Here is a 9357-nt window from a genome sequence, read left to right on the forward strand (position 1 = left end):
AGTGTGCTAGCTGTTTAATGAGAAGCTAGTTTGTTCTGTAAACCTTCATCTAAAGTACAGTTAAAAAAAAAAAAAAAGAATTAACAAAGTAAAGAGATAACCCGTAAATTAGGAGAAAAAATTTGGGAACCATATCTAATAAAAGTTTAATATCCAAAATATACAAAGAACTCCTACAAAACAACAAACAACCCAATCAAAAAATGAGCAAAGAACCTGAAGAAATACAAATGGCTCACAGGCACATGAAAAGATGCTCAACATCATTAGTTATTAGGGAAATGCAAATCAAAACCAGAATGAGATGTCACTTCAACCCCACTAAGATGGCTGTGATTACAAAAATGGAAAACAACAGGTGTTCGCCAGGATGTGGAGAAATTGGAACACTAATCCATTGTTAGTGGGATTTTAAAATGGTACAGCTTCTTTGGAAAACAGTTTCGTTGTTCCTCAAAAAGTTAAACATAGGATTACCACATAATCCAGCAATTCCATTCTTAGGTAAATACCTAAAAGAGTTGAAAGCAAGAATGCCACCATATACTTACATACCATTGTTCACTGCAGCACTATTCACAATAGCCAAAATGTGGAAAGAGAGTAAAGGCCCATCAAGCAACGAATGGATAAACAAAATGTGGTCTATACATCCAATGGAATATTGCTCAGCCATAATGAGAAATGAAGTCTTGATACATGCTACCACGTGGATGTACCTTGAAAATATAATGTTGAGTGAAATAAAGCAGTCACAAAAGGAAAAAATAAAAATCATCCATTGAAAACCCTATGGTCACAGTTCTACTCTGACACACCTGAGGTCTCAATGAGTTAGAATCCACTCAGTAGCAACTGGCTTTTTTTAGGTAGAGCATAAAATTTCAGATTCTTGTTATTTTTTCAATTGTTGTAAAAATATGTAAAACCCAACACGACCAGCCTTCCAGACAAGTATAGAACACAGCTTTCAGACAGAAAGAAGACAGAACCAGGGGGAAAAAAGGTAAGGCTCTTTGTCTTTCCCTGCTAAGTCCCTTTGGGTAGAAACTGGACCTTCAGTTGCAGCTGAAAGTATGTAGGGCTCTCCTCTTCCCTGCTCCAGCCAAGACCTGGTTTTAAATAAGAATCAGGTCAAGTTGCATTCAGCACATTTTTCAGTTTCTTTAGAAGGATATTTCCAGGAATATCAGCAACAAAATCTTTTCTTTCATTTTTGGAGTCAAGATGTTATTCCCTCTCAATTGTATCCTTGGAAACTGAATGTATAGGCACATTCTCTTGGGTTTTGGGCAAGTGAGTGGCCCATAACTTACTCATTTAAAAAACTTAAGTATATCTGAAAATATATCTTTATAATTCTAGTGGATGCAGGAAGAAGAAATGTAAATTAGTAATTACCGTAATTTATACTCTGCTTGCAAACAGATACAACTCTCTATTAAGAGAAACATTTTTTTTTTTTAATGCCTAGGAGTATAGCTTCCGAGATGATAAATTTGGGACTGTACAATTTTTACCTTTGACTAAAATAAGGAAGATGAGTGAGCTCCTCGGTTATTTATATTTGTCAGCCCCATGGAAAGCTAAACTCTAATAATTGGAAGGCATAAAAGCACTATATAAATGTAAAATGGTATATAATCACAATTAATTTTTTTCTTTATCATAAGGTTGAGTAATTTTACTCTCTTCTATTTTAAATAAAATTTGAAAACAAAAATTTTCATTTTGAAAATCAATATTTAAAACTAAAACTGAACATTATTGCTTGGCTTAATGTCTTCTATTCATGGTCCAGAACATAACGTCACAATACATGCCCCAAAGGGGAAGTTCAAAAGGGTAACTTTGGGGAAGTGTTGTCAGTCACTCAATTCCATTTGAAGTCTTTGGAAACAAGGTTGTCCATCACCTTTATTTTCTGAGTGACTCTAACTGAACTGGTGGACATAGAAGACAGACCAGAGGCACATTTGTCAGCTATTTCCCATGAGGATCTTTATCCAAGCCACTGCATGGAAATAATATATTGACATCATCAATCTCCTTCTATAATATCTTCTTATCATTTCTTTATCCCTTGGTACCTAACACAATATCTGTCATTCACTAGATACTCAATAATTGGTTTCTGAATGGAATTAAATTTTCTGAGTTATCAAGAATTAATTCCACTCAGGATTAGAATTTCTGGTAAGGCCAAATGACAGAATTTACCAGGACCTTTGGCTCCCATGTTCTTCAAGTCAATTCCTTCAATAAGTAAAAGGTACTTCCTACCTTCTCATCATCTGAATTCTAGACATAGGAATCTACTCTATCCAAGGTAACTTTTGTTACAGTAAAGGTAAGTCCTGGGCACCTTAATGGAGGAGGTGCTTCTAATGCAGCACACTGTTGACATGTCTGGCTCTCCTGCATGGGGTTCTTCCCACCTAAATCATAGTCACTCATGCTTGCTATGACAGTCAGGAGCACAAGATACTAAAGAAACTGAGTTCCTACTCATGAACCTCACATAGCTCTTCTACTCAACACAGCTGTCTCTGAAAAAAATCATAAAACTTTACTCACAAAGATCCTTGAAATCTGACTTATGTTCAAAAATACACTGTTTTCTAACATGCCAAGAAATTGGAAACGTCTTCCATAAATTAATTCCAATACATGACCAAGTTCATCTTCAACTCTAGTTCTGAACACTATGCCAGGACCCTTGACCTTCATCCTGAGAAATTTATTCCCAGTACCATAACTGTAGCCTTCAGTATGGAGTACACCTCAGCATAAAGAAAACAAAAAATGCTCACAACTGGACCAATAAGCAACATCATGATAAACAGAGAAAAGATTGAAGTTGTCAAGGATTTCAATTTACTTGGATCCACAGTCAATGCCCATGGAAGCAGCAGTCAAGAAATGAAAGGACTTATTATATGGGGGCAAATCTGCTGCAAAAAAACCTCTTTAAAGTGTTAAAAAGCAAAGGTGTCACTTTGAGGACTAAGGTGTGCCTGACCCAAGCCATGGTATTTTCAATTGCCTCATATGCATGTGAAAGCTGGACTATGAATAAGAAAGACCAAAGAACTGATGCATTTGAATTATGGTGTTGATGAAGACTGCTGAATATACAATGGACAGCCAGAAGAAGGAACAAATCTGTCTTGGAAGAAGTACAACCAAAATGCTCCTTAGGCTTCATCTCATGTACTCTGGACATGTTATCAAGAAGGACCAGTCCCTGGAAAAGGATATCATGCTTGGTCAAGTAAAGGGTCAGCAAAAAATAGGAAGACCCTCAATGAGATGGACTGACACAGTGGCTACAATAATGGGCTCAAACATAGCAACGATTGTGCGGATGGCACAGGACTGAATTGTGTTCCGTTCTGTTGTACATAAGGTCACTATGAGTCGGAACTGACTCAACACATAGCACATAACAACAGTAACCATAACCAAAAAGATATAGCATCTGGAAACAATTTAAAGTAATTTGCTGCCCCCGAGCATTATACAGATCAAAATATAGACATATGAAGTTTTAAACTGAGGAGAGAGACGCAAAGGGACATAACGATTTAAACAATAATTTGACAATCAAAGCACCAAAAAAAAAAAAAAAAGAAGAAGAAGAAGAGAAGAAAAACAAGAAAAGAGGTTAGGATTTTGGTTTGAAGTGCTGATTTTTAAAAAACATCTTCAGATAAAGTAACAATTGTTCAGGTGAAAATAAGTTACAGGCTCAGAAAGATAACTGTTACAGATGAAATTTAAAAACTAAATGTTTAAGGCTGGTCCTTGGTAATTTTTTTTTAATCAACTAAAATGTAAAATATATAAAATATGGAATAAACAGTTATAAATATGTATTAACAATACCTTTTTGATAGGGAAGAAATTACAGAAACCCTCAAATACAAAATAATCTCTTGAACTGGAAGATATTTACATCTTTCTTCTAAAACTGCCTAGTATTATCGATTGAGAGATTCTAATGGTGAAGTAAACTCCTTTGAAAAAACATAGGAAATTTCATTACAGGGTATGGGACAGAGGTCTCCGGGGAATTGATGAAACCAGGACACTAGGAGAAAAGCCCTGGAAGTGACCCCTGGGCATGGTCCACCTGAGACTTGGCCACTTCCAAAAATAGGCAAGGATCTAGGGTGAGAAGAAAGAAGAAAACGTATTGTCTGAACCGCCTGGGTGTCAAGGGACTGGAATTTAGCCACTGTATTTTGTACTCCTAATCTCTCAAGGGGGAACGACATACCTTTTCCTCTCTAATCATTTCTCCACCCATCCCTCTCCCCCCCTCCCCAAACACACCCTTCTTAGCCCATTACTCAAACAGTGAGACTCCTAAAGGTACAACTTCTGGAATACAGGATTAGGATCCAAGAAATCAACACGACATTTCAAAGACACTTGAGCTTTGAGTTTACATACGCTTCCGGGACTGGGAGCCCAGCCCCGCGGGAGACACCCCCATCTTCTTTAAAGCAAATGCCTTTAAGGGGCGGGGACAGGAAACAGAGGAGGTCCTCAAGGTCCCTGATTTGAGAACTAAGGTTATGACAGAAGCCACCAACTTGACTGAAGTCCCTCTAGATTTGGGGAGGGGGAAGAGAGGCGGGAAATGGGTTGGTTCTCGTGCTGGGGCTACAGGATGTGGAAACTGGGAGTTGCTGCTGAGGTGGTCAGATAAAGGTTAAGAAACCCAGCGGCCTGAGACTCCGGGCAGGGCCTGCGGCATCTCGATCTTATCCATCGCACCAACTAAAGCCACTGCGACCCGAGCCAGGTCAATCACCCCCCACCCCACCTAACGCGGACGGAGGGTTCCCTGCCCTCCCCGGCCCCCCCTCCCACCACCAAGGCCTCCATCCTTCCCCCTCCCCGCCGGGCTCCCGAGCCCCTCCTTCGCCTTACATTGAATGGGCGGGTAGCAACTGGGGTCCTCGCCGCCGGGCTGGCAGCGGCTGGAGAAGGCGCTGCGCGGGGTCACGTAGTTGCTGGGGAAGATGCCCACCCGCTGGTTCAGTTGCCCGGTCCACCAGCCCTCGTCGCCGGACACCTGCGAGTCTTTGGACAGCACCTCCACCACGTCGCCCAGTCGCAGGGTCAGCTCGTCCTCGCCGGCCGCCTCGTACTCGAACACGGCCGTCCAATAGGGCAGAGGCGCATCGGAGCCCAGCTCCACGGGGGCCGCCGCCGCCTCCTCCTCCTCTTCCTCTTCCTCCTCGGCCCCGGTCCCCGCTCCATCCTCCCCCGGCGGCGCGGCAGCGGCGGCGCTCGCCAGGCAGCCGAGAAGCGCTCTGGGGGGCTCCATGGAGCGGCCGATCCATAGGGTGCGGGGCTGCCGCCGCCCGCAGGAGCCGCCGCCGCCTATTGTTCATGCGGCTCCGCAGAGCTGGGGGGACCCCCTCCCCCGACGGCGGCGGCGGCGGCGGCCGCAGGTAGGGCCTGGCTGCGGGGCGGGGAGGGCAGGGAGGGTGGCTGGCGGGGCTGGAGCGGTGGGCGGGAAGCGCGCGGAGCAGCAGTGTTCACTGCAACCTGGGGCCGGCGGGCCGAGCCCACGGCCGACCGCTCCGCCGCCGGTACCTGCTCGCAGCCGGTGCAGCCTCCGCCGCCGCCGGTGCCGCTCCCCTCTCCGCGCTGCGGCCCGCCTCCAGCACCGCCCGCACGCCTGGGCCACCTGACGCGGCCTGGCTCCGCCCCAGCCCTGCGGACCCTGAGGGGCGGGCGGCTCGGGCCCGGCACGCCTCGCGCCCACCGCCTCCTCGTTGGCCGCGGCCCGCCAGTCCCCAGGTTCCTCCTGCGGCGGTTGGGGCAGCCTTGGCAGCACCCGGCCCGCCTCTCTCCGCCCCCTGCGCTTTCGACACCCCCCTCCCCCCCGTTACCACCCCTTGTGCGGGCTCTCTCATTCTCAAAGCCCGGGTCCACCCATTTCTCTCTCCCATTGGCCCGCCGCTGGTCCAACCATTGGCCCATCGTACCTGTCCATTTCCTGGGCGAGTTCAACACCTCCCAGCAGGAGGAGGCTCCCGCCTCATTGGGTGCGCGAGGAGGGGATCCTGAAAGGTGATGCCAAGCCTTCCTTCTGACTGAGAAGGCCGGCGAGGAGGCCGGGCCCTTTGTTTGCGGCTGATGAGTAGGAGCTCCGTTGGGCTGCACCTGTATTCTTCATTCTAGAGGGGCTTTTGAAAGTGAGCAGAGGAGAAGCGAGCTGAGTTGCAACCCCCTTTCTTCTCCAGCTTCCCCTTACTGTTGGATTCTCCCCTCTCGGTTCTGCCTCTGCTCTAGTTCAGCGTGGTGGGTCAGCGTCCGTTCCTACCCGACTGAACTTTCACTATGCCCCTCCGCCTCACCCCTCTACCCCGTAACCTTTCGTCTCCTATGTACAATGAGAGGGGCCCTGGTGGCTCAGTGGTTAAGAGCTTCCGCTGCTAACCAAAAGGTCGGCAGTTGGAATCTACGAACCGCTCCTTGAAAACCCTATGAGGCAGTTTTACTCTGTCCTGTAGGGTCGTTATGAGTTGGAATCGTCTCCTATGGAAATCCTTTAGGCCCACTGGAACATGTTCCTCAGAAGAATTCTTAAAGCGACAGCTCTCACCTTTATGAACACTACACACCGCTCACCCTCTCCCGGGTGACCCTGTGAGAAGAGATTCCAATACCGTCGTTTTTAGAAGTGAGAAAGGCGAAAGACCACCTTGCTGGGGCTGACAAAGCTTTTGCGGTGAAGCTGGCTTGGCCTCTTGAGAGACTTCGCCTTTCTGCAATCCCCGGAGTTCCTTTCGCCTAAGGGAGTTGCACTTGGGATCATGGTGAACTCTGTAGAGATCAGATGCATACAAGCTGATGCTGCAGTTATGACAAGGGCCCGACCTCTCCCTACATCCTTTGGTTATACTCCGTTTTCAAACATTAAGTAGGAATGAGATGGGCTGCCCCCGATGTGTCTTCTGTGATTTAATCCTATCTTGGCAAGGTAGATTTTCAGTAAGAAGAGTTTTCCAATAACTCAAAGCAAGTCAGTGCTGAAGGATCTATCCGATCGCCCAGACTGCCTTTACCTTTTCCCCTTCAGAGGTAGAACGTTGTTGTGTGCCATCTAGTCCATTCATAGAGACCCTACAGGACAGAGTAGAACTGCCCTGTAGGGTTTCCTAGGCTGTAATCTTTACAGGAGCGGATCGCCAGGTCCCTTTGATCCTGCGGAGCCAAGTGCTTAACCATTGAGCCACCAGGGCTCTTTAGTGGTAGAATAGTCACACTTTATTTAGCAAGAGTTGGTGCTTCATTGGCTATTCTTTTTTAATTTTCGTTTGGGGTTTATTATTAGACAAGTTGGAGACAGTGAAGCAACTTGGGAAGATAAACAGAGCCGGCATCTTCTGGGTCTGCCACAACCTTAGGCAAGTACTTGACGCTGTAGTGCAGTCAGCTCATCTTTACAGTGAGGGGGCTGGGCTGGAAGCTCTCTAATGTTCTTGTAGTCTCACACTCTGTGGTTTGCACAGGAATATGGCTATGCTACCATGCCTAGGCATGCCACACATTTAAGGTCTTGAAGAAGAGATGTGACACAGTGCTGTTCTGAAGAGCACCCAGAGTACTTCTCAAGAAATGATTTCTGAAGTACATGCCCAAAAACAATGTTCAGGTTCTCACTGTACTAAAAAAAACAAACCAGACTCATTGCCATCCAGTCGATTCCAACTCATAGCGACCCTATAGGACAGAGTAAAACTGCCTCACAGAGTTTCTAAGGAGCGGTTGGTAGATTCAAACTGCCGACCTTTTGGTTAGCAGCAGAAGCTCTTAACCACTGAGCCACCAGCCCCTCTTATTGTACGTAGGATCAGTAACTGGAAAACATATGGATAAGTCTTTGAGTAAATTCCCTAGGTTTTATTTAAGACAAAACCATTTCACTCCAAACAGATGAGAGAACAAGCATGAGCACGGATGCTTAGTGTTTTAAAAAGACCGTAAGAAAAAAGATTTTCTTGATATAATTTTAATTTGGGAGTAAAAAGGAATTATACAAATAGGATATAGACACACACAGAGAAAGGGAGGAAAAGAACACTATAAAGATAAATAGAAAATTGTTAGCGATGGGTCTAAGTAGTAGGATTATGAGTAATTGGGTAATTTTTATTGTCATTTTAATTATCTGTAATTTTGTATGTTTTACAAATTTGGGGTGGGGAATCCTTGATCCCTCTCAGTAGGAAAACTCTTAATTCTCTGTGTAATTTAAATGTTTAATACCATACCATGTGCTTAGGACTTCATGAAGGAGTCATTCAACAAACATTTCAAGAAGTCATTCACTAATTATTGGCTGAATGAGTAAGTGTTAAGAATTCAAATGAGAGAAGATCCTTCAGGCAAAGTTGTCTGGAAGGGTTTCATGGAAGAGGCAGAACCAGAGCTGGTCCTGGAGGAGTATGGTTTAAACCAGAAAGAACGTATGTTCAGGAAAGGAGAGAGAGTGTGAGCACAGCGAGAAATGAGAAAGCATTAGTGTGCCCATTTGGATGGAATGAAAGGATAGGGAAGAACTCTGAAAAGATAGGCTGAGATCAGATTGCAGAGGGCCTTGTAATCACTTGGTTCACACTAATAATTTTTTTTCATTGTTTTTCAAAGTAAATTTTACTTTGAAAGTGTCTTGGGGTACATGTAAGCTTCTGTTAAAACAAAAAAAATATTCTAAGTAATTTGGGGAATGAAGTGGTTTTTTTTTAACTTTTTTATTGTACTTTAGATGAAGGTTTACAGAGCACATTAGTTTCTCATTAAACAAGTAATACACACATTGTTTTGTGACATTGGTTGCCAACCCCTCAACGTGTTAACACTCTCGGCTTCTCGATCTTGGGTTGCCCATTACCAGCTTTCCTGTCTCCTGCCTTCTCGTCTTTGCCCTTGACTGGTGTGCCTATTTAGCTACCTTTTGTTTTATGAGCCTGTCTAATCTTTGGCTGAGGGGTGAACTTTAGGAGTGACTTCAGTACTGAGTTAAAAGGGCATCCATACTCTCAGGGTTTCTCCAGTCTCTGTTAGACCAGTAAGTCTGGTCTTTTTTTTATGAGTTAGAATCTTGTTCTACATTTTTCTCCAGCTCTGTCTGGGACCCTCTACTGTGATCCCTGTCAGAGCAGTCGATGGTCACACTAATAATTATTTAATCGATTGTTTGTAATTATTTATTGACTGTCCAGTGTGTTCACCATAAGGGCAGGGAGTCAGTCTGTCATGTTCTCCATAGTTCTCCCAGCACCTAGAGTGTCTAGCACATAATTGGTTCTCAGTATATACTTGTGACTG

General features: G+C 44.8%; 1 protein-coding gene across 2 annotated transcripts in view; it reads right to left on the minus strand.

Moving 5' to 3' along the window:
• MAP3K9 (mitogen-activated protein kinase kinase kinase 9) overlaps positions 1-5422 on the minus strand; it is a 104284-nt gene extending 98862 nt beyond the window's left edge. For both annotated transcript variants that reach the window (XM_004371000.2, XM_004370999.2), the window contains exon 1: positions 4942-5422. In XM_004371000.2, the coding sequence (XP_004371057.1) occupies positions 4942-5341 (400 nt within the window). In that variant the 5' untranslated portion in view covers positions 5342-5422. The remainder of the gene's footprint in view (positions 1-4941) is intronic.
• Between the last annotated feature and the right edge of the window lie 3935 nt (positions 5423-9357).

Source organism: Trichechus manatus, unplaced genomic scaffold (assembly GCF_000243295.1).
Source record: "Trichechus manatus latirostris isolate Lorelei unplaced genomic scaffold, TriManLat1.0 scaffold00010, whole genome shotgun sequence".
NCBI lineage: Eukaryota > Metazoa > Chordata > Mammalia > Sirenia > Trichechidae > Trichechus > Trichechus manatus.